Genomic DNA, 26734 nt, shown 5'->3' with positions numbered 1-26734 from the left:
TTATGGGCGTCTTGGCAATTTTCGTTATCTTCTAGTATTTGTTTGGTGGTTTGAAAAGCCCTAAAAGGGCCCTTTCTTTAGGGGACGCTTTGGATTTGATGTGGGGGGGGGGGCGTTGATTGGGTGCCCAGAGTGGGGAGGAAATATTGGGGTTTTTTTTTTTTCGAAATGGTCAGTGGCGTAGTTATTAGATTACTTTGGATGGGAGGATGCATGTTCGAAAATTAAACTTACGGTGGAGGGGGGGGGCCCATAACAGGGCCGCCTTAAGACCATCCTGCGAACTCAGGCATCAGGCAAGATTATTTTTCTGAAGCCCCCCCCACACAAACTGACTAGAAATGCTTACTTACTAATTTGCATGCTTAATCTCGAAAATTAGGTGATCTGAGACAGCATCGCAGGTCACTTAAGTGACCCGTAAATATGCCGCGGGGTGCTTCAATGATTTGGGAATGTGCCGCAGGAAACTCATGTGATGTGGAACTGCACCGTGGGTCACTTAAGTCGTTTGGAAATGTGCCACGCCGTGCCGTCTTAAGGCATGGGTCCACCCGGGCACGGCCCGGAGGCCCCAATCGAAGAGGGGCATCACAAAAAATGAGATCTGGTTGGAATTTTCGAGGATTTGTTTGTAGTGCCTCAGAAAAATCAATTGGCCCGGGGGCCCGTGATACTCTTGAGACGGCCCTGGTGCCACGTGCCACTTGAGTGATCAAAAACTGGGATGCACGTTTCGTAAGTGCTCTGGAACTTAACCGCAGTGATCGGTAAACATGCCACGAGTCACAAAAGCGACCTGGTAATGTGCCGCAGGTCACTTAAGGGATCTGAGAATGTGCTGCAGGTCACTTAAGTGATCTGAGAATGTGCTGCAGGTCACTTATAAGTGATCTGAGAATGTGCTGCAGGCAGTGCCGTCTTAAGGCATGGGCCCACCCGGGCACGGCCCGGGGGCCTCAAGACAGAAGGGGCCTCACAAAAATGAGATCTGGTTAAAATTTCCTAGAATTTGCCTGATAGGGCCTCAGAAAGATCACTTGGCCCGGGGGCCCATGATGCTCTTAAGACGGCCCTGGCTGCAGGTCACTTAAGTGATCTGTAAATATGCCGTGGGCCACTCAAGGGATCTGGGACTGTGTGGTGGGATGCTTAAGTGATCTGGAACTTTGCCGCTGTTATCCGTAAATATGCCGCGAGTCTCTACAGTGATCTGAGAATCTACCGCGGGATATTTAAGTGAGCTGGAACTGTGACACGGGTCACTTGAATGATTCAAAACTGTGTCGCGGTTCGCTTAAGTGATCTGGAAATGTTTCGCTTAGATCATTTTCACAAAATTAGGTTTGAGGCCACGGGCCATATCAGATGACTCTGAGGGCCGCATTAGGCTCCCAGGTAATGGTTTAGCATGTACCCTCTAGCCTGAGTACTAGAATTACTAGAATATCGATTTAAGGGAATCGCTAAAGGCCCTGGTTTAGGGTCCCGCTACAAGATTTTCGGGCGCGTATAAAGAGGCCTCAATCTCTTATATATGTCATATTATAACCCGTGCCTCATTTCCAGAGTCGCAACTGGGAGGAGCAGGCGAGTCTCGTGCCCTGGTTGCTAGACCCGAGGGGGGGGGGGGCGGGCTCAAATTTCATTCCGAAACTTCTCCAACATTACAAGGGGGCGTCAAAATGCGCGCTTGCCCCGGGTTATCAAGCATCTAGTTGCGGCAATGCCCATGGTCCACACAAGGGGTGGGCTGACAAGGCTCCAGCCCTGGGGCCCGGGACGATTTTCATCATTATTTGTTATTTCACGCTATAAATTCATCATAAAGGGGGCCCGTGGAAGTCTCGTTGGCGTCCCCGCAAAAGATCCCAGCCTGGGGGCCCTGCTTCAAGATGTGGGGACCATGACCCTGCCCATTTCGGAAACAGATCTGCTGGGGCCTCGAAATTCGGGGCATGATTGAGAATGTCCTTTGGCGACACTCATTGACCAGACAATGAACATCAGCCCTTGACTTCGACATGAGGTGGCCCTTGTCCAGGGCCGCCACTCAGGGTGAGGGTTTAGTGTCCCGGTTGCTGGACCAGGAAATTTCGCCGAGTTTATCCTTTTTTCGTTCAATATTACGGAGGACGGGGAATGTCAAAATGGGTACTGGCCCCAGGCGACAGAGAAAATTTTAGTTTCTAGTTGCTGCTCGGCCCTTATCAAAGCGAGAAATAGTGACCTGGTGACTGGGGTCATATATATTTGGTTACTCTGTGAATATATATTGTTCAAATTTTGGGGCCCTAACTTTATGAGGCCCTGGGCAAAATTTACGTACATACTTACTCTCGAAAATAATTACTAGATCTCATTACAACAGGTCCTCTATTACCCTGATGCTTCGGACCCGTGACTGAATTGGCCGTCGGGTTAAGGCTGCCTTGAATTGCGCCCAGAGCATAGGCGGAGATAGACTTGGAAGTCTGGGGGGGGGGAAAGGTCATTATGGCTCGGGGGTGGACACGATGATGATGATGTCAATTCATATGCACACATATACATTAGATCTGCCCACTCCACTTTTGATTCTTGGGGTGGGGCTGCCCCCCCCCCAGCATATATATGCATATAGGTGGACCGGAGATACGGTCCACCCCGTATCTCTGCGCATGGCTCACTTGAACCCTGCTAAAGTGGGCCGGCCCATACACTGAGATGGCACTCAAGTGATCAGTAAATTTGCTATTTAGTTAATTTTTACATTAGCTTTGTGGTCGTGGGCCACAAAATTACTAGGATCAGGGCCGTCTTAAGAGTATCATGGGCCCCGGGGCCAATTGATTTTTCTGAGGCCCTACCAAACAACTTCTCGAAAATTTCAACCAGATCGCATTTTTGTGAGGCCCCTCTTCGCTTGAGGCCCCCGGGCCGTGTCCGGGTGGGCCCATGCCTCGAAACGGCACTTACTAGGATGAGGGTCATATTTGGCGCGCAGGCAGTGGGTTATGCATGCATGCATTAGATTTCATCACGTAGATACCTATGGATATGAGGCTTCAGGCCATACCCGGGTATGGCATAATACATCTGAACTATTCTCATGGCTCTTTGTGGCCCCTCAGAATATTACAGAATTACAAAAGCGCAGAGGCGTATTTAACGGCGGGCGCACCCTGGGCCACGACTTCTGAAGGGACCAGAAAAACCCCAACTTTACTCTTTTTTATTCTAATGTAAGGGGCAATATTGTCTTCTGCGCCCAGGGTCTCAACTGGCCTTGATCCTGTTCTGTAAAAGGGCCATATGGTGGAAGAATAGAACCACTGCGCTTCTAGTAGACTGGTTTTTGTTACATAGAGGAATCATAGATGGCAGCACATGAAGTGATTTTATTTTAGTAGCATTTCGTGATTTTATTTTTATGATGAGTAAATGTTTCCAAATTTTTGAGTTTTTAATCAAGAATGAAATTATTTCATTGAAAAATACGTGAATAAAAATCAGTTTTTGGTTTGGTTTTTGAAAGTTTCTCGATCAGGGGAAAAAAGAAAAATAATTCCGAAAACCGGAAAAGGAGGACAAAAGGGTGAATTTTTCGAAACGTAACGGAGGACGCTTAAAACATCAAAAAGGAGGTTGCTTGGCAACCCTACACAATAAAATGCCATGTCATAAAAAATAAAACCCTACTCATTGATAATTCTTTTATTTATTGAAAATAAAGCTCAGTAAGTCGTTTATAGTTTCATTATGAACATGAAGATGGCGACACCCTGCACTCACATTCTTGTTTCAATCAAATAATTCGATTTAAAATTGGATAATTAACAAATCCATGTTTATAAAAATAAATAATAATAATTAAATTAAATGTAATGAATATAATAGTGTCAACCGATTAAAAAATTTTTTGGATTATTTAAATTTTAGTGAAAAAATAGTTATATTTACATGATTTTAAGGTTTATTTTAATATTTAATGAGGGTTTCAAATTATCACGCTTTATTTGAATTTTTGGAAATTTAATGCTTTTTATAACTACGTTAATGATTTAAAAAAAAACTAATTTCTATGATGATCTAAATCTTTTTATTCTTAGATATTGAAAGTCGTAATGTAAGTACAGAGTGCAAAGATCATAGAAAATAAGATTGTAAGGTGACTGGAGTACACCGAGTGGATTAAACGTCCTCCATCTTCGTGTAACAAAACCAGTTTTTTCTGTTCAAAGTGACGTCAAATAATTAAAAAACAGCATAGGGAACAGTGATTGGTTTTAGCAATTATACTGGCGTCATATTTTGCACAAAGATGGCGAATGAACCAGTATGGGTTTCCTAGGAACACTAGCCTCATTCTATAAATGGCAGTTTACAACAAATGTTCTTTCAAACTTCAAACACGTATTTTTTTAAAAATAGCGCACAAATTCGATGAAGGTATTCAATGTGCTATGCAGCATTATTTTCATGAAAACTTTTTTTATTATTTTAGCTTCGATTTCGCACACATTCATCCATATCTTGGAAGAGCGTATGGATTTGTTTCGCCAATTTAGAAAATAATCATGGGATGTGGTCCAACAACGTTTGTCCAGGAAAGAAAGTTGTAATAATATAATTGTTATGTTCTGAATGGAATTGATCTTGGTTCTTTCAAGGCTCGTAATTGATATCATAAAGTGACAATTAAAATTTGTGGAAGAAAAAAAAAAATAGAAAATACACTATTAGTGCTTGTTTACATATATTTGTCAAAGAGTATCAAATTTCAAGTTGTATTTTTCTAAATACATTGCATTAATCAAAAATTTAGATTGATTCTTCTGTTTTCTTAATGAAATGTAGTAGATGGGTCGAATTTAAAGTTAGAAATTATTAAATTTTTTTTTTTGTGGAATGACACCTCATGACTTCAGTCGTATGTTCCTCATTAAGGAAAACAGACAGCGGAGCTGGAAAAGTCACGTGCATCTCAACGCTTTGTTGTTATAAGTTTAAGGAATTGTCTCATAGTTGAAAATCTTAATTTCTTTCGCTAATTTACTTTTAATCAAGTGTATAGAATAGTTAGGAATTATTTACTTTGTAAATTTTTTATGTTTAAATATATTTCGCTTTTTCTTTTATAGCATGGAAGGAATAGGGATCCACTGATACAAACTTCTTTGATGTTCCTTGAAAAAAAAAAAGTTCTTTGATGTCGGGAATTGAAATAGGTACGTGTGGTAATGCTAGCTCAATTACTTTATTATTTTTTGTCTAATCCATTTGTTACTGTTTTCTTGTAGTTTTTCAGAGAAAAAAACGTGTGTGTGTGTTTCCGGGGTTATTTATGTTCAATGTACATTTGCAGTAGCACCTCTTATTGGAATCACTGACAGAGGAGTATTTGCAGGGGGGGGGGAAGGGCTTAGTGTGTTATAGCCCAGGGCGGCAAGTTTGCAGAGGCGTCAAATTAATAAAATAGCACGCTAATTCTTTTAACGAAACCCTGCGACATTCTCCAACAAGTCTCAATCCCATCTCATCTGTTATCACAGCAAAAATTTGTTAATCATTACAGTACCGAATGTCCAGGGAAATACATTGTTATTCTTTTGTATGTTTGTATTATTTTTTTGAATTAATAAAGTGTTCCAGGCTCTGTCAAGAAACTGGGCTAGTAGAGATCTCTACAATGGTATCGGCGACAGAGTCCTGGCATTCATTCATTCATTCAAGGGTGACAAATTTGAGGAATGAGTGCTCAAGAAAAATAGTATAATAGGAAAAAAGCTGCAAAATTTTTTATAGCTTACAAGTGTATGATATAACCATAAATCTGCTTCTCCCTAGAGAAAGTGAGGGACTAGGTCAGTGAGCGACCAAATGATTGAGTTTGCAAGGAGGGAAGTGACTTAGAGCGTTTGAAAGCACATAATAGAATAAAAGAGTGATCTATATATAAAGTGTATGTATGCCTGTAGTATGACCTCTATAAAAAAGGCTGCTGTTCAGAATTGGCAATAAATTGTAGGTCCTGGTCTAATTAGCCCTCGCGGGCAGAAATGATCTAAAATAGTGTGCAAGCATATGAATGACCAGGACACTGATCTAGAGAGTGGAGTGACAAAAAGTGTGACCTAGAACAGAGTCAGAACTTGGGGGAGGGGCAACTGTCCTGGGTGGCAAATTGTAGGAAAGTACAAAAACAATTTAGTCATCAAATTTTACATTGGGGGAGTGACAAAACCATGTTTGTCCCCACCCCCACAAAAATTCTAGTTATGGTCCTGAGATTGTGTGAGCATGTGAGAGACTGTCGGTGAGTGACCAAGAAAGTGTGTAAGCATGTTAGTGACCAAAAGAGTGGCTTAGAAAGGAAGGGACCAAGTCAGTGAATGACCGAAAAAGTGACCAAGAAAATATGTAGACTTGAGGTTGAAACAACTACTTTGATGTGATTATCATGTCACGTCAGAGATGTTATGAATTCTGATTTGTGGAAATTATATGACAAGAGATTCCTATGTCACAAATTTTCCATGAATCAGAATTCACATTTCTGACATGACGTGATTTCATGTCAGTGCTTTGTGTTTCGGCCTCTAGAGACTGGTACATTTACAGGGGCAGAGGGACAAACAAATAGCTTTACCAGTCTTAGCAAACTTTTCCCAGGAAGCCAATTGTGACAATGAGTAGTCAAAAAAATTAGATGAAAATGAAAAACAGGCAACAAAGGAATAAATCCACCTCAGATTATTGATTAATGTTTTATCATTTGGATAGTTATCATCTTATCACTCTTGCAAAGTATGAGCCATATGCATTGCCGTATGCAAAGGGGGGGGGGGGAAAGGAGGGCAAGCCGAGATTGTAGTGTTATTTTGCAGGAGAAACTATAAATTAAATTTTTAAATCAAAACTTGTCCCCTTCATTTATAAATAAAGATTTTTTAAGAATGAAAATATTTCCACATAATCTTAAGAATAATATTTTTAGATAATTAATTAAAAACAATATTATATTTTTAATATTATCAGTCTAAATATGCATAAATGAAATTTTCAAATTTAAAATTGATTCATTTATAAATAAATAGATAAGGGGATTAAGAATCAAAAAATTTCCGCTTTAGAGTTAAATTAATTCAAAATATCATGATATATGTTTCAAAAATTTATAATCAACAAATGTTGTCCATTCTATCAAATATTTGATACATATTAAAAATTTGTAATGACACTCTGTAAAGTAAGAACCACCAGTCAGAATGAGACTTGAAAATTTGCATGAATACTCCTGAAGCAATAGAATTTTGCTAGGCAAAGGGAAAAAACCCAAAAATGTTCTAATGAATTACATTTATTAATTCAACAACAAAGAGAACCAGGGTTCGCACATCCTTACAAACTCCTTAAATACTCCTAACTTTTCATTTCCTTCTGGAAGGGCCCTTATAACTCCTTACTTTTTGCAGCCACGCCTGAAAAAAGTCTTTTTTTTTTTTTTCTCTGAAGGGATGATCTTTCTTAGAATAGGCATTCCCCATGGTGATGAATAGCAAGCATTGCCTAGAAAAATGAGAGGAAGCTTCCCCGGAATATAAAGAGGAAGAAAAGAGAAAAAAAAAAACGCTCTCTCCCTTTGTAATAGGAAATGTGAAAGCAGGGGATGGGATTGGAACATCTAATGGTTGTGCATACCTGCCAACCGTTACGATTTTGTCGTATTTAGTAAATTAATACGATTATACGCTTTTGCTTCAAAAAATACGATTTTATACCGAATCGCTAGTTTTGACGTGTTTTCCTGCCTATGTCGCAAATTGGTCAGCGTTGGAAATCGATGGTCCGTAGAACGACATCACTCCGCTGAACCAGTAGCCGAAAATTCCCCCATGCCCAGTGGTGAGAAAGTTTTTACTAAATGCGGCGAAACGATGTCTCGAACCTCCTATATTACGCAGTATACTGAGTGCAGACCTCGCAGCTTTCCTATTTTTACTACCATTTTCCTACTTTCGCCGCAATCGTCTTTTTTTTTACTGCAATTCTCTCCTACTATTCCTATTTTATCCCTCCTTCCCATTTGCTTACAGCCAATATCTCACTACGAAAATTCCGAGAAACCGCGAAATGTCATTGCTTTCCGCAGTTTTTTTTGACGTGTTTTATTCACATTACAACTCGCTGCTGAAAAGAAATGAGTTACATAATGACGTTACGCATTTGCGTTTACCAAGCGTGGCGCATCGGCTCAGGACAGCTATATAGTATATGACCCTGACGTCATATACTCTATCGGCTGCATGCTCCGGTTTAAAGGGAAGATACACAACACGAAAATGAAGGGAAGATCGCTGAAACGCGCGGCACACGACGCTTAACTCCTCCAGAAGCAGTCTGCCAATCACGCCCGACGTAAAGCGCTGTCGTGAGCCGTATTGCGCTCTGTAGGAAAACAGTCGTACTGCTTTTCATATTGATGAATAGACGACGTGTCGCGCTGGGTGATTCACGTTGCGCGCGGCATAGAAAACCGGCTTTTAAAAGTGACAGCCCGAGCCACGTCTGGTTTTACGGGGGGGGGGGGGGGCGATCAGCCGCTATAGCTGAACCCACTTTGTTTTTAGCTTCAGAAAATAACTTTCGGGTATCTTTATGTTAGGGGTCATTCAAGTATTACGTCAGCATGGATGGGGGATTTTCGATTTGCTGACTTGATGACGTGGAGGGGGGGGTGGATGATTCTTACGTCATCAACCACCCTTTATAGAAAATATGAAATATTCTTAATGGCGTCTTACTCGGTGCGCGAAAAACGAGTAAAACTTTTCGCTAGTTTGTGGGCACCTGAAGTAACATTCTCCCTATTGAGTCCCCTACAGAGCCACTCTAGTGATCTTCAAATACTTAGCGGATCCAAATGCTCTGGAGCTGTGCCGCGCGTCATATAAGTGATCCGTGATTATGCCGCAGATCACTTAAGTAATCTGGGAATGTGCCGCGGATAACTTGAGTGATGTAGAACCGCACTGGTGGCAGGACCAATGCTCTAAAACTTTGTCACATGTCACTCAAGGGATCACTTAATGTGCCACGAGTCACTTAAGCGATCTGTAAATGTGTCACTTGGTTCATTGTTACAAAAATAGATTTAGGGACAGGCCACATTTGGTCCACACAGGCCGAATGTTTACCACGGGTCAAGGGCTTAGAGAGGTAGGGTCGCAATGAATTTTTTGAGCAATTTTGGGTTCTTAGCCTTCAAATACAAAAATATTTTGTGGATTAAAAAAATAAATTTTTGATCATCTGGGGGGAAGCCCCCAATTCAGATTCAGATTCCACCAATAAGCGTTAGGAGGAAGGAGGCAGAGCGCTGACAGGGGGAGGGTGAGAGTTTTGCTGACTTTTTCTGACAAGAGGGGAGAGTCAAAAATTGCTGAAAATTTGCTGTTGTAATACTTGAACAGCCCCTTATTTTAAAGCATACATGTGCTCAACACATGGCCTAAATGTGGCCTGCCTCAAGTGGCTCGTGGCAAATTCTTACTTCAATTGAGCGGCCCGCGGCACATAACCAGATTGTTTGAGAGTGATTTCCGGGGGGGCTTTCTTTCAAACCAAGCACAACTCAGGTCTATTACCATCTATGGGCAATTTACTATCTAGGAAGTTGTGCTGGAAGTGTGTGTGTGTGTGCCTAGAGTTGCTGCAAATATAAATAATTTTGTAAGAAAAATCTTTGTCGGCTGTGGTTTTTATTTTGAATAATTGGAGGGGAAATGAATATCACTTTTAGAATTTTTATAATTTATGTGATGCTGTTATGAGTTATATTTTTGACTAATACTTGAAGGTTTTAGAACACTTTGGTGATGACAGAAAGCATGTATGTGGATTGATTATTTTATGAATTCTTATGATGCTGGGTAACAAATCAAAACTTGTAATTTTTGAACCACTTCTACATCTATATTTTTGAGAAGAGGGAAAGTTTGTTTGCAAATTAAAAATAAATTTGCATATGTGCCCCGCCCCTTTTTTGCCGTAAAACTTGTAAGTTATGAAGTTTGCCATGACTCCTTAAAAACCGCTTGAAACTCCTTAAAAAGTCCTTAAAAACTCCTTACTTTTCATTTTGAAAATTTTGTATGAACCCTGGAGAACATGAAGATTTCTATCCGCAAGTCACTATTAATATGTGAAATCATAGAATATGGAGTAACCGGAATCTGTTCCCACTGCAACCATTATCACTTCCTTCTACATTACTGTGTGGTGTGCGTTCGTGGCAGCATTTATCATTGGACCATATCTTTGTTCGAAGATAGGTTTCGTTATCTGATGGTGGTGTACGTCACTGATCAGCAGAAATGAATCTCTTGCACAACAGCATAACTTTGCACTTCAACAGTGTCAGTGTATGGATAGCACAATTTTTATCAAGATGCACATTTCAACACCAGTGAAGCAGTTGCTCAGGAACCAATTTGGGAATGATAGGATGACATGGCACCACCTGTCCACAACATTCATCTGACCTCAATCCTTTTGATTTCTGGCTTTTGGAAATACTTCAGCGGTTGCATTGTGAACTTAACCAACTTGAAAACATGCATTACACACCACATCTACAGCATTACCACAAACACACTCTGGTTTGTTGCTGAACATGCAGTTTTGTGCTTCCCATCTTGTAGCAGAACATGGTGGACAATATGCAGTAAAACCTTGATATAATTATACTCTGTGGACCAAGAAAAATATTGATGTGGGGGATTATCGTTATATCAAGAGGCAGCAGTTTAACATTAGAGTACAGACATTTCCAAACAAGACTTGAAAAATATCATTGTAGAGGGTTATCGTTATATAGAGTATCATTGTAGCGAGTTTTTACTGTATTGAATACTTCCTCACGTAGGTTTTATGATGTTTATTAAGTGTTTGCTTTATGACTTCATTTTTGCGATGTTCCCATGAATTATGAAATCATGCGATGGTAATTAAAGTGTAATTTTGCCATGATTGGCTATTATTTCCATTCTGGGAGTAAATTTTCCTCTCTTGGTCGACTATAGCGCCTTTATCAATACATTTTTAAGTATTTCATCGTTAGGATTCCTTTGTCTAAAAAATTCCATTGCTTCAAAAGTTTTCATGCAAATTTTTAAGTCATTTTGACTGTGGTTCTTACTGTACAGCAGTTTGAAACCAAAGCTTTGATTTTTATCACCCTGTACAGTAAAACCTCTCTTGTGGTCACCTGCGGGACAAAAAAAATTAGTCTGTAAAAGAGGGGTGGCCATTAATGTGAGGTTTGAAATGCATACTTTTATTATACAAGGGAAAGGGGAAATTTGTATTTGGCTGTAAAAGAAGGGTAGCTGTTAATGTGAGGTTTGAAATGAATACTTTTATTATACAAGGGAAAGGGGAAATTTGTATTTGGCTGTAAAAGAGGGGTGACCGCTAAGAGGGGTTTTACTGTACATCAAAATACTGGATATTTTCAAAAATATGATATTTACTAACCCTGGTGGTGGTGCTGCTGCTGCTATTGGAGGATCTATGAGACTCAACAAAACTAATAAAGAAAAAATTATCTTTGTCAATTTCTTCTTTGATTCAAAAAGACCCAGTGACAAATATTGCTAAAGGACAATATGCATGCAGTTCGTGCTGTGAACAAATTCAAGATGTGTGGGAAGGCCTCAGGTGAAATTAATTTGTATTGTCATATCTAATTACTTTGTATTGTCATATCTAATTACTTTGTATTGTCATATCTAACTACTTTTTCTGTTTCAGAACCAATAAGTACTGCTGCAGTAAATGAGATTTATCTATAAGTAAACTAATTAATTGGGTGGTTTATAAAGATCTCCAAGTGCTGATAAGTGCCAATTTAGTAAGTTTACATTTATATCTGATCTGGAATTGTCCTTTGGCTTGGTGCAACACCTTTTTCAAGTTTTTTTTAGATAGAGGGTATCTAAATAAGAATATAGTTCATTGAGCTCTTTAGAAAGTAGAGAAATGGGTTGAATGGCAAAGGAATACAATCTTTTATGTGACAAAAATGATATTAATATTTTGTGCACTACAATTCAAGTGCTGCTATTTGAAAACTTTAAATATAATTCGTACTACCGTTGATGCTCATTTTTACAAACCTGTACGGATGTAAAAAACTAGTTCGTAAATGGGAAAGATATTTAAAAGAATAGCATATTGTTTGGGACTAGAAGATCAGTCCATAAAATCAAGTGTCAACTGTATTAGTTAATTTAGAATTAACAAAAATTTTTGTCTAAATTTTGTTCTGACCTAATCTCCCATATTTCATGTTCAAAATTTGGTTACCTTAGACATCATTTGTATGAGTATTTTTGTCATGAACAATTTCCAGAGTCCGAACTAACCCTGGAGAGGGAATAAAAAATGTAAGCTTGTGGAAATTCACATAAATTTAAAATATACTTGCAAAAATATAAACTGGCTTTATATATGACCAGTGTATAATATAAAGTGTTAGCTATTTTTCTGTGTTACTTGAAGCTGTGTTATCACAAATTGAATATTTTATGGAATTTTGAACTCTTAATTTGCTCTTTTAAAAAGTAAAGGAACATGCAATGAAAATACTCTGCATGTAATTTTTTTCCCAAAAAAGTAGTAATCCTAATTTTGCCTTTATTCTTGGAAACATCAAAATTTGCTATTCAACTTACAATGCTCAAAATGTACTGTGTTTACAATTAAAAACCATAGTAAGGACAAGAAAACTATAAAATAGAACAAGTTTTGTAATGATAATTGATCTAGATCAGGCCTCGGCAACCTATGACCCATTTCATAATTTCAAGTGACCCACTTGAGTTCCGAAAATAAAGTATAATTATATTCAAGTATATAAAGTATATACCCGAAACGTCTTCTTAATACACAGATTTTGATCTGCATCCCAAAAAAGGTCACCGACCCCTGATCTAGATCAAACCTATTTGTTAATTAACCATAATATGATTTGTGTCTTGTCAATGATCACTGTATTTTCCAAACTGCTTCTTTGTTGATTATAGGCTCACAGATTTGTTCTGTAATGACCCATATTTTCGCCAATGACTCTGGTCTCTATTAATGTAGAATTCACTTTACAGTTTCCTTACATCTATATAGTTTTTTTATTATATTATTGTGGCACTCAGATGGGAATCCAGTATGAGCCAGTAAAAACATGAAGGACCATGATCTTGAATTTGTAAAAGTTTTTTCCTACAGCTTTGATCCTATTTGTAGTTTAAGGTTCATTTTTGTGGTCATGTCTGGATGCTTTGTGACATCATGGTGATTATAATTGAAACATGGAACCACACAATCCTGTGCCCATATTTACAAGGGTTGATAGTGTGAAAACTTAGTGTTTCTGTTGCTGGCAGTCTCCTGAGAAACATTAATTTGATTATTTGATACTGTGAATGCAGATTGATTGAATTTATTCTTGTATATTTACTTCTGTATCCATCTCAGAGTGGAGATGGATATTTATTTGATGCAAAGACTTGACTGGAAACGTGCCATCATTCAGCGACAGTTCATTGGTGAAAGATTTGATTGGAATGACATGATATTAGTCTTTGTGAAGGTTAAACTCTGAGTGAATAGTGATTCAAATTTATTTTGGTGAATAAACACTATTTGGTTAAATACATAATGGTGAGAATTACTATAATTTTGCACTAAATGAAATTATACATGTTTATTGAAAATAAATTATAAGTGCTTCTTCTATATAAGGTATTCAGGAGGCCAAACTATATGTAAAATATGTTTATTTAAATAACGTCATAATAAGTTCCATTTTTAAGGTTAGAGATCAAATGTTAGTTTTAGGACAAGCATTTAGGAAGTTAAGTGTGTTTATGTGTGTATTATTAAGTTAGGAAGTGGTGGGGCAACTGTGTCCATTTCAAGGATATAGTTGTGTTTGTGGAAGTATAAGTAATAAGTGTATAAGTAATTTTGATATAAAAGTGGTGATATGTGTAACCTGTGTTGACTTTTTAAAAAAATGTTTTTGTATAGTGTATATCACAGATTTTTTTTCTTCTTTTTTTCCGATGGTGGCATACATGTTTAGCAGAATTGAAAGTTTTCAGTATTTCATCATGTTTTCAATGTTGTTAACCACAGTACTTCAGTTTTTTGAATGGTAAATATTTCATTAGTTATTTGCATTAAAAAATCAAGTTGCAATAACTGTTCTTCATAAGCTTATATATGCTTGGAAATTTTTTATTTAAACTAATAATTCATTGTGCATAGCATTACAATTATCATCTGAGCCACTAGAAAGCTAAAAAGCTTGCCTTGAAGATATTTTAAAACAAAATTCTTCGTTTGGAGGTTTTGTTTAACTCTTTATTACAAAAGAATTCAAGTTAGACTGTCAAGTCAACCTTGAAGAATGGGATTTATATATATATAAAAGAGTTATGCAAGGAAATGACGTGGAAACACTGAGCATTTCATGTACTTCATTTCCTGTTAACAGCTTACAACTGATTTAGCATTACCAAGTTTGGGCTGATATATTTTAGAAAAGAATTGTATTGTCATTGGTATTTAATAATCACATTATGCATTTGTAGAAATGAACATGTGAAAATTATTTTTTTCCACTAAAAAAACCAGGAGAAATCTAGGTTATTCATTTGATAGCTTATTGAAAAAAGTCTCCTGACACTTGCAGTATTTCAGAAAATTTTGCTTTTATTTAAAAACCAACATGATGAATGGTGAGGCCACATTTGTTGCAATTATACCCTTCACTTTTTTTTCAGGCATTCTTTCAATTATCTTTTTACAATCTTCCTATTGTACTTCCCGCCATTCTTCCTTCAAAATGAAAGCTAGTTATGGCAGAGGAATCAAACATCTTTGCAAGGATCACAACAGGCACTCCAATTCATCTGATTAAGCCTTTATGAGATTGAGATCTGGACTTTGAGCAGGCCAGAGAATTTTTTTTCACACCTGAGTCTTTAAATCACTGCTTTATAGACCATGCAATATGAATGGACGCATCATTTTGTATCCAGCACAACTTCACTTCATAGTACTGATGCAGTGTAAGTAAAGTTGTTTTTTGACTCTGGAGTGTCCAGGTATATTTTGACATTCATGTTACAGGAACCAATGGTCCTCATAATTTTGATTTGCATATTCCTACAATTCATCAGGTTCTGAACTTAGAATATGTAAAAATCTCATTGTTATTGATTATAAATGGTAAAAATTGAAATTTTGATATGCACTAGGCTCTCTGTTATCTGACACATGTGCAAAACTGACGGATAAGACAAAATCTGATATATTTGGAAAAAAAACTCCACTGGAAAAGGAATAACTAAAGATTTTCTTAAATTATTTGTTTTTGCTCATAATATTTTACTTATGCTGGTAGAGTCATTTACAGCCAAACCCTGTCATAAAAAAACTTCAAAGGAGTGAAAACTTGATTCACTATATCCGATCTGCAGAGAGAACATCCACTAGGACAGAAGAAAACAATTATGTCCAAAGATTCATAATGAACCAGATTCACTGTATGTATTGATATTTATATTTCAGTTTAATGTGTTTGTTCACTTGAAAAATGTTACCTGATAATACGAAAGTTCTCCTGGTTATCTCAGGATTTCGATTATCAGACAGACTTCTGGTCCTGTCAGTGTTGGTTAATCGGGAGTCTTTTGTATGCACTACTTCAGTGTATCTATCTGATTTAAGTAGATTCTGTATTTAATTAGAGAAATGAGTGAGTCCAGGCATTTTTCAGTTTACTTCTAATATAGAAATAAAAATTTACAATTTACTCTTCTAAATCTCTTGGTATGATTATATACTTACATTAGAATACTACTAGTGAAAAAAATGAAATGGCAGAATGCAAAACATGATTCTGGTTTGGAAACTTTTCTGATTGCTTCAGACTACAAATTTTTGTGATTTCTTCTGGTTTTTTTTTACATTTAATGATAGTGGGATAGACGGTTTTTTTTCTCAGCCCAAGATATCAAGGAAACAAATATTTTCTGTGTTATGCTTAGGTGAACTCGGAAGATGACTTTTCTTTCGGAGTTTACCTCAGTATAATATCCAGAAAATATGTTTCCTTGATTTAATGATAGTGTTTACAAACAGACATCTGCAGGGAGAATAACATGTGCCAATGCAATTAAATGTAACACATTTTCAGAAATTAAAATATTTGATTGCCATTTACAGTATTAATTTTTTTTTTTTAGTAAAAATCGTAATTTATCGTAAATATTTCTAATTTAGTTATTTGGAGAAGATGGTTAGCCTTATATACAGTATCAAGTCGAAGAATACATTAAAAAAAAAAAATATTAGTAGATGAGTACCAGAAAGTAGATATGGACAGCAGGGTATAATTGATGCCTCTGTCCTTATTTTTTTTTCTGGTATGTATGGTCTTGTAATGAAAGATTGTTAAAAGCATCAGATAGAAGAAGAAGGAAACCATGGAAATAATGTATTGAGCTCCCAAAGTGCATGAAAATAAATTTTTGGTTATGCATGAGATATTAAATATGTATGAACCTAATGGGGGTAAAAATCATACCAGTTTTTTTCTTCATGTTGCTGGTTTGAGTATATATCAACTTGAATATTTTAATTTCTTCAAAGAACAGTTTTTGTACTGAAATAGGTGCAGTGAAGAACCATTTCATAAAATATGTGTCATGATTTCTCTTTTTTTACAATGGTTTGTTCATGGGCAGAAGAATATATGCACTAGAAATCAGAATCTGGGAAGTCACATTATCACACCCATATCCCAATTAAAATTTATCATATTCAGAAAAAGTTTATGCTAAACTGCATGGTGAAATGTTCCATGATTTGTCTGAATTATATGAAATACTGTGGTATTTGAAAATTTTTTGCTGTGACTTTCATTCTGATGCTGTGTGTTTACTGAGTTGTGTAATTTTAATAGAATCGCTTCATTTTTAAATTTTCAATAATGCCAATCTATTTTCTGATATTAAATGTATGCAATCCATCTTTATTCATGTTATGAGCTTGATTTTGTGTAGAAGGGTTACCCCCATGGCAAATTTGGTAGTACCAGTATTATATATTATAACATTGATTCCAATTCATGAAAACTAACAAAGTTTATTATTTCAATTAAACTAATTATTACAATAAAATATGAATTTTCTTATTCTGATAAGTCTGCATTTTATCCTTATTTGTCCGTTGTTTCTAATTCCTAGGTTTCATTGTTGGTTTTACTGGAACATCCTGACTAATCTTGGCCATAAGCCACTATACAACCATGCAGGGTGTTCTGTAAGTCCTAATGTGGCCTTTATCTCATCAACTGTTTATCATAGAGGTATGGTTCCAATTTAACAAATGCTCAGAATGTATTCAGAAGTTACCTTGTACCAGTTTTGAGAGTGAAAATGCAGTGTATCACAAAATAAAAATTCTAAGTTTTTTTAAAAACACCATTAGAAAAAGTTGTTGCACTGTCTCTTCTGAGGCCAACAAAAACACTTCACGTTTATAAGTGCAATATTCAATGAGATATTTGAATTTAAAAAAATGAAAAGTTAGGTTAGGAAAGAGCAGCATAAACTAACGGAGCTCATTGTTTTTTCTTTCTTTCAATTTTTTTTACTTCAAATATCTCAGTAAGTATTGGACTCAGAAACGTGAAAAAAAAAGTTTTGTTAGCCTCAAAAGATACAGGGCAACAATTTTTTGATTCAGTTTTTTAGGATGGTGTCCATATAAGAATTCAGAATTTTTATTTTGTGATACACTATATTTTCACTCTAAAAACTGGTACAGGGTGATTTCTGAACACATTTTGAGCATTTTTTAAACTGGAACGTATCTGTAAGACAAAACAGTTGATTATAGGCTGCATTAGGACTTACAGAACACACTGTACATTCCACGAAAGAAAAAATTATATATACAGTACAAAGTGAAAAGTGTCATTGTGTTTATTCAATGTCAAAGACTGACAATAAAGCCCATCATTGAAATTGAATACTCTCGTTTTTTATAGAATTAAAAACACTTGAAATTTAAATTATGCAAGTTGTTTATCTGACCATAATTTATGTTATCAAATTCAGTCTGAGATTGATGAGGTTTAGCCAATACTAAAGAAACACCATTTACATAGACTACAGAAGTCATGAAAGTCTGTAACGCAACTTTGAAAGTGCATGCGATTTTTTTTTTTTTCATAAGAAAATTTTTCTACGTATATGGTCAATGTATTGAATTTTCCTCATTCTTTTATTTAAAAAAAAGTTTGATTTTATTTATTTTTTAAACGCGTCGAACGGCCTCCTAATTTCAATTCAAATTATTTACCTCAATATACCTTCACACTGAAAAAAGAACTTTCATGATTAGAGATAGAATTTATAAATTTTAAAACTTCAGTTTTCAAAGCTCAAAATAAATTGGTACAGGCATGCGTATGCAAATAAAGAGATATGGAACCAATCAGAGTACGGCGCTGCGGTCGGCAACGCCTATATAACATAAGTGTCTGGCATAGTTGTTAGATCGGTTACTGCTGCTACAATGGCAGGTTATCGAGATTTAAGTGAGTTTGAACGTGGTGTTATAGTCGGCGCACGAGAGATGGGACACAGCATCTCCGAGGTAGCGATGAAATTTGGATTTTCACGTACGACCATTTCACAAGTGTACCGTGAATATCGGGAATCCGGTAAAAAATTAAATCTACGACATCGCTGCGGCCGGAAAAAGATCATGCAAGAACGGGACCAACGAGAATCATTCAACGTGACAGACGTGCAACCCTTCCGCAAATTGCTGCAGATTTCAATGCTGGGCCATCAACAAGTGTCAGCGTGCGAACCATTCAACGAAACATCATCGATATGGGCTTTCGGAGCCGAAGGCCCACTCGTGTACCCTTGATGACTGCACGACACAAAGCTTCACGCCTCGCCTGGGCCCGACAACACCGACATTGGACTGTTGAGGACTGGAAACACGTTGCCTGGTCTGATGAGTTTCGGTTCCAATTGCTTCGAGCTGATGGACGTGTACAGGTATGGAGACAACCTCATGGACCCTACATGTCAACAGGGGACTGTTCAAGCTGGTGGAGGCTCTGTGATGGTATGGGGCGTGTGCAGTTGGCGTGATATGGGACCCCTGATACGTCTAGATACGACTCTGACAGGTGACAGGTACGTAAGCATCCTGTCTGATCACCTGCACCCATTCATGTCCATTGTGCATTCCGACGGACTTGGACAATTTCAGCAGGACAATGCGACACCCCACACGTCCAGAATTGCTACAAAGTAGCTCCAGGAACACTCTTCTGACTTTAGACACTTCCGCTGGCCACCTAAATCCCCAGACATGAACATTATTGAACATATCTGGGATGCCTTGCAACGTGCTGTTCCGAAGAGATCTCCACCCCCCTCTTGCTCCTACGGATTTATGGACAGCCCTGCAGGATTCATATAGTGTCAATTACCTCCAGCACTACTTCAGACAGTCGAGTCCATGCCACATCGTGTTGCGGCACTTCTGCGTGCTCGCGGGGCCCCTACACGATATTAGGCAGGTGTACCAGTTTTTTTGGCTCTTCAGTGTAGTACAAAAAATTAAAAACTGGAGAAGTTTAAAACGTATAAGTATTCAAAAGGTTTTTCTTTTACACTCATAAAATATAAAACTATTGACACAATAAACTATTATTTATCAGTTTTTATTTGATCATTTACTTACTTATTCTTTGTGCAATTGTATATATCTCATTCTTGCATTGTTTTTGAAATATTTCGTGTAGACTTCCCTGGTTTATTTAAGAAACGCCAGCTGCCATGATTGATTTCACAATCTTAGAATTGTTGATTGTCTGAATCTTAGATTGTATGTTGAATAATTTAATGAGCTATTCATCGCAACTGATTCTCCGTTACGTCATATTCCACGTATTCATGGTTTTATTACGTTATTGAAAACGTCTCTTAGATTGCTTATTACCATATCGACCCAGAGCCTCCTTTGTGATTGATGCATAAAGATGAAAAGTCTGATATTTTTGGTCTTGCTCACCGTCATCAAGTTGATATACTCCAATAATAATACTGATATTTTACTAAAGCTTCCGGAGCAATTCCCCAACAAATTGATGTTCAAATGCTTATTATGCCGTGAGTAATTTTTTTTCTCCCACCGTGAAGAATTTATAAAAAATTTGTAACACCTTGTCATACGATTAGTATAATACTTAAATTCGATTCTAGCTCCGAAATCAATTGCTTTAAACCGAAGAATGAAACATTGTGGCTGGTTGATGCCTAAAAAAGTAAGTTTTTCTCGGATTTGATTCTTCCAATCACATAGGTAGGCTGCTGTATATATTTTTAAAATATAATTTATGTTAATATTAATGTATTGCACAGTTTTCAGAGCTTGGGGAGACTTGTACCGCCAAAGTTACTAAACGACGTGATTTCCCATATGCCTTAAAGAAAATCTGTAAAAGCAAGGACATCGTTATACATAAGGTATTTTCGGGGATAGATTTTGCTGGTTTTTTTAAAATTTAAACAATTTATTAAATTAATTTAAAATCAACTGACCAACTGTAACATTAGCCATTACAATTTTTTGATATATTCGAATATTAACTTTGTGATGTTTTTATTTAAATGTGTTTTTGTCGTACTTTTATCCCATGATAAACTTGATGCTCAAATCAGTTATATGGCATTTGAGAAAATGGCTTTCAAAATAAATTAGTAACTTCACATTACTTTCGTAAAAAATTTCGTCTAATAGGATGTGGAATACAATAAAACTCCCGTTAGCGGACATCCATCAGATGCGGTCACCCCTCTTTTACAGCCAAATAATAATTTCCCCTTGTATAATAAAAGTATTCATTTTAAACCTCTGATTAACGGAACGGTCACCCCTATTTTATGGACGAAATTTTTTTTTTGTCCCACCGGTGTCCGCAAAACAGGTTTTACTGTACTTTTCTAGTTTTGTTTTTCATTATACGCTTTAAGTAATTTATATTACGTTAAACACATTTAGTATTCGTTCTTTTTTAAATATAGATTTGGAAATGTGTGCAACTACTTGTCGACCCGGTGAGTGTACCAAACAGATATAATATTCAATAGTTACTACGTCGTTCCGCAAGCAGGCTGTGTAAAAGTATAAATTTTAAATGAGACTCCAAAAATTTTCATTTTGACTTAAATTTTTTTGAAACATTTTTTCTTATTTATTTCATAGAATGATACGTATGAATGGTACGGCGATTTCGAGGTAAATATGAGAAATTTTGCTTCAATACCTTTCAATGTGGTGCATTTCAATATGACTGCGTAACTTAAATTGCTTGTTTAGAGTATTTGATTTTGATTCTTTATATTCTTGCGTTTTCTTTTGAAGAGGTGTGTCATGAAAACTGCTGTGAGATACCGCTGTAACAAGAATTTGAAAGTTTTTTCAGTATATGGCCGTGTCTGATGATGATCTGAATTATGGAAAGGCTCTTGCTCAAGATGAAACTGGAGATTTATCATGAATAAATAAATTTCTTTTTCCTGTGTTACTTTTGATTTTTTTTGTGATCAATCAAGGAACAGTAGCGAGATTGTGCTGAGAAAAAAAATCGAAAATCACCTCGAGACTTTTTCTGGATATTTATGTCGATGTAAAGTCGGAAAGGAAAGTCTACAAGTCTTCGCCGGAAATCGAACCCAGTCCTCTTGCAATCCGGGTAAGAGCGCTGTACATGCACATCATAGGAGACATGACTATTCCTTCCTTATTAACACGCTCTGTAGCGTGAAGCGCTCAAGAAGGGGCATAGTAGCCCCCTCAATTTGCCATTTGCTGGCGTTAGTAAAAAAAAATGGACTGGTCACGTCTCCTGTGGTGGATAGCGTACGTGCCCGGATGACAAGAGGACTAGGCTTGATTCCCGGCGATGACTATTAGACTTGTTCCCCCCCCCCCCCCCCGAGTTCACTTCGGCATAAATATCCAGAAAAGTCTTTTCTTCAAAGAAAAATTCGTAGCATAGGTATCAATGTTTCCGATTTACCCGGAAGCCTTCCGATTTTTCAGTCTTATTAAAATCTTCCTGTCGGAAATCTAATTCTTCCGATTTTTCTCATCTTCATAGAAAAATCCCTAAAAGTCCTGAAATTGAGCTTTATTTGAATGGAAAATCTTTTTGAAGAAAATACTCATCCAGCGATTTCAGGCTGACCCCGATTTTTCAGGAAAAATATGGATAATCAGGATTTCAAGTAAGAAAAATCGGTAATTACCACTAAATATGATTAAAGCAAACCACTAATTATGATATGAGCAAAGTGGGTAATTCTGTGCTCAGATAGCAAAATGTAATAAGTCACTTTTTCAAAATTTCACGAGGGCAAATTTGTAAACAATATTTTGTAAAAATATGATACCGTGTGGATTTTTTTTTTTTTGACTTATTGCAATTTACCTCCGCTGGTTCCTCATAAACCGAAAGAGATGGAGGAAATTTTATCGAACGAGACATCAGAATGCGAACAACTCAATTTTCTAGGAAAAGTGACATTCTGCCATCTGACCATAGAGTTACTGCAAAAAAAAAGGACGGAAAAATGCATCCCGGAAAAACGAGATTTATATATGGTCACCCGTTGCAATTTCGGAAGTCCCCGGTTTCCCACTTTTATTTATTTGACATGTTTTCTTTGATGAATGTCATCACGGGATAAACTACAGATTTTTAGATTCAAGAGTCCTATGAATTGGTACTTATGTCGTAGATTTAGAGACAAAAATGTCCGAAGGTGTGAAATTGGATATTTTTATATTTTTTGAAAGAGATGTACAGCCAACTTTTTACAACTCAAATTTTCGATATTTTTAGGTAAATTTAACGTCACTCAGAAACGTATGCACTTTATACAGGGTACATAGGTAATAGGGAGCATGGCATTTCACTGGCGAACCGTTGATCCTAGACGCATACTTCCAGTTAGAAAAAGTATTCAAACAACATGTAGTATTCGGATATGTCGTTCATGTTGCAAGGAATGGTACAGTTATTAAAGTAAAAAAATTATACGGACACACCCTGAGCGAATCCAGTTAGAAAATTAGACCAGACCAAGGCCGTAGCGGGGGGTCTGCCGCCCCCCCCGAAACGTGAGAAAATGACCGAAAAAAAGGAAAAAGATGGCCAAATCTATTGTTCTATCACTTTGGTCCCCCGGAAGAAATTTCTGGCTACGGGCCTGGACCGAAAACACTTGTTTCTCCTGGTGCCAAAAACAATTCCACGTTTTTAAGTGCAATATTCTCTGAGATATTGGAATTCAAAAAACAGAGGCAAGTTGGAAAAAAAAATAGCATTAGATGCGGATAAAAAGTTCATCCGTATTTAATGCGGTTCTCTTGCCAACTTGCTCTGTTTTTTGAATTCCAATATCTCAGAGAATATTGCACTTAAAAACGTGGAATTTTTTTTTTCGTTGGCATCACAGGAGAGACAGGGAAACAACTTTCTGTTTGGGTTTTTGAGGACAGGGTGTTCGTGTAAAAAGTTAATTTTTTTAGTTTAATAACTGTATGCAGCACTTTTTTTACTTATTCATGAAAGTTACTGATTTATTTATATTATTTAAAATGTTAAATAATTTTTTTTTTCAAGTTTGCTGTTTATTTTCCTCGAGTGGTCGCGGGAGTACCCTCGAGCCCCTCGGGAGTATACGCGGAGCACCGGTTGAGAACCGCTGCTTCAGACCAACCGTGCCTTTCCCCCCCCCCACCACTTCTTAGCCGTATATGCACCTTGTACAGATTCCTCAGCGTAATTGGTACAAGTTTGAAGGTGTGTGCACGTGTGGTGAACCTAACGTGAAGTTTGTTTCTGGTTAATGCTTGTTATGTGTAGTCCTGCCATCAATCATCTTGATCACTAATGTTGAAATTCCCAACGTTTGCTTTAGGATTTAGCGATTGGGTCTAGTATTCCCGCTTCTCTTCAACGTACTGGTTTAGATATCGTATCACTTCGCCAACTAGACTTTCTTGAAATACCGTGTGATCAAAAGAACATTTTGAAAAATCGGTGGACAATGACGTAAAGACGCTGTTTTTAAAGAATTAATGAGGGGCTTTTTGTGGGGAATAAGACGAAATTTTATTGTTTTTGATAGTTTCGTTTTATGCTGGTCATGAAGCCAAAGGCAGTGCCGTCTTAAAGCATGGGCCCACCACGGCCGGGGCACCTCAAGAGGAGAAGAGTCTCAGAAAAACGAGAAGTAGTTGAATTTTTCGAGAATTTGCCAGGTAGGGCCTCGGGAAAATCACTTGGCCCGGGGGCCCATGATGCTCTTAATACGGCCCTGGCCAAAAGTAATTATTTTATAATATTAGCACGCTTGGATGGGGTGACTATGACCCGTATTCCCGAATCTTCCCTTAATTTTGTTAATTTTGGCCCTCCCGACAACTTTTCCCCCGCATTTTCAATGAAGTAAACTTGAATTTTCATTCTTCGCTATCAAAGATAAAAATTATTTTCCCACAATTATTATAATACAAAAATTATTAATCATGAATATAAATATGAATAGTCATCTCATACGAATTTTGTCATTAAATTTTTGTTTTTTCGTTTAAATCCACCACGACAGCAGTAATGTTTCATTTCTATGCCATAGGCGATCTTAAGCAATAATAGGCAACTTTTTCTACCTTCAGCCACATTTTTAAGTTCCAGCTGCCCGTAATTTTCTGGAGGAAATTATGGTCAGCCACTGAACGCTGGTGTGAAAAAAGCCGAAGATTAAAAAAAAAAAGCATTATGTAATTAATATATTACTCTAACTATTTACGAAATCCACACTGCCGATTTGAAAAGTAGATGGCGGCACTTGTCAAGTACATAACGATGGATGGGGTTACTATATCCGACGGCTGAGAAGGGAGGACGTTTTTCAAGCATCCGTAGTGACTTCACTTATCATAATTTCTCCGATAGATGGCGCCACTATTGCACCCAATATAACCAGTCAATAATTTTTCTCAACTCTTGAAACAGAACCGCTAAAAATAGCAGAAATAGAAAAAAATTCTGGGAATTTCGACGGCTATTAGTGGATGCGCGTGGGAAAAAAGCACAAAAATACTCATAGAAATGAAGAAATGCGTTTCAAAGTGGAGAAGAAAAATTTTCCCAGAAAAAATTTAACATGAATTCCGGAAACCTAAAAAGGAGGACACTTAAAATGACATCAAAAAGGAAGACGGTTGGTAACCCTACAGACGGACAACACTTGAAATTTCTTGACATATATTTAAGGTGCTCAAATGCTAGTCTGACTTCAAAAGACGCGAATCTAGAATTTAAGAGAATATTTAAATTTTACTCAATACCGAATAATTAATCCTTCCATTGTTGAAGTCATTTGTTCAAGTTTAATGGTCAAGTTTTAATTAAGTTTAATTTAAAAAACAACAAACCTTTTCATACAATTATTATCTAGATCTAAAGAGAGACGAAAAAAATTTGGTCATATAGCCAGTGTTGCAAACAGTCAAAAAATCTTTTTTCCTACTAGATTCTTCATCAAAAACAACTAGAAACCGGGCTTAAAACGACTAGAATTAATTTTAGTCGTTGTTCAGATTACTATACGTGCCGTATTTCCCGAGACATCCCCGTATTTTCACGTAATTTAATAATAGAATATACTAGTACACAGGAAATTTTTTTGGACTAGAAAAACAACTGGCAAAACAACTAGATGGGCAATTTTTCCGACTAAATGGCCGAAAAAAAAAAAGACCAGATGCAGTTGGAAAATAACTAAGTTGGCAACACTACATAGAACCAACAAAAATGTCGTAGAGTAAATAAAAAAAATTGAACTGTATTCAATTTCATTGTTCGCTCACATTTGAAAAAGACTGCTCGACAGTAGAAAACCCAACAGTACATATGTGCCGTATAATATACAACAAAAACCACCTTAGCGCTAATCATAACCACGCCAGAAACGGAAACTCATGCTACCGCTAGAGGGCTAGAATCGTTCTTAATGATAATTCTCTTCTTGAAATTAGGGACCGCGCATTAAATACTTGAACTCTAATTTCAGGTTGCAGTTCAAGTGTATAACTTTGTTGCTGAACAACAAATTTCACAAGAATTTTTCGCCATGGTTGAAATAAATATTTCAATACATTTTTTTCATGGAGAAATGAAAGGATTTCGGAAAAATCGAAACCATCTGAAAATTCGGTGACGAGACATCGTTTTCCTCGTTTAGGAAATCGACTGTATTGATCGATTGGTTATGAATAGAATGATATTACAAAATACTGTAGTTTCTTGTGAACCTCCGGCTGTGACACCACTGTTTGGATCATGGGGGGCCCCCCCTCCAAGGGTAGGACTGACAGTGGCAAAAATCCTACTTACGGCCTTGGTTGGGATCCCTGTGTCTGGCCCTGGGCCATGAATCAAACAGAATAAAGTATCTCAGAATAATTTCAGAATTTGTGAAAATTTTCAATAATCTTTCATAAATTATGAATTTTCATTAATTCTGGAACTATTTCTCTCATAGTTTCCAATTTGTTTTATTCATCAATTTTCGAT

At 36.9% G+C, this 26734-nt stretch overlaps 1 protein-coding gene across 1 annotated transcript; it reads left to right on the top strand.

Moving 5' to 3' along the window:
* The first annotated feature begins 20048 nt into the window (after positions 1-20048).
* Positions 20049-21648, top strand: LOC149072364 (uncharacterized). Its single transcript, XM_089247054.1, has 6 exons — positions 20049-20255; positions 20349-20410; positions 20508-20612; positions 21171-21203; positions 21352-21384; positions 21511-21648. The coding sequence occupies exons 1-6, from the start codon at positions 20126-20128 to the stop codon at positions 21586-21588; spliced, it is 441 nt and encodes a 146-aa protein (XP_089103180.1). The 5' UTR covers positions 20049-20125; the 3' UTR covers positions 21589-21648.
* Positions 21649-26734: the final 5086 nt, after the last annotated feature.

The sequence above is a fragment of the Pholcus phalangioides genome, unplaced genomic scaffold (genome assembly GCF_987345545.1).
Source record: "Pholcus phalangioides strain wild (caught in Gottingen) unplaced genomic scaffold, Ppha-v1.0 ptg000017l_1, whole genome shotgun sequence".
Classification (NCBI taxonomy): Eukaryota; Metazoa; Arthropoda; class Arachnida; order Araneae; family Pholcidae; genus Pholcus; species Pholcus phalangioides.
The sequence above is the reverse complement of the archived record's forward strand: the minus strand, read 5'-3'. Positions and strand labels throughout refer to the sequence as shown.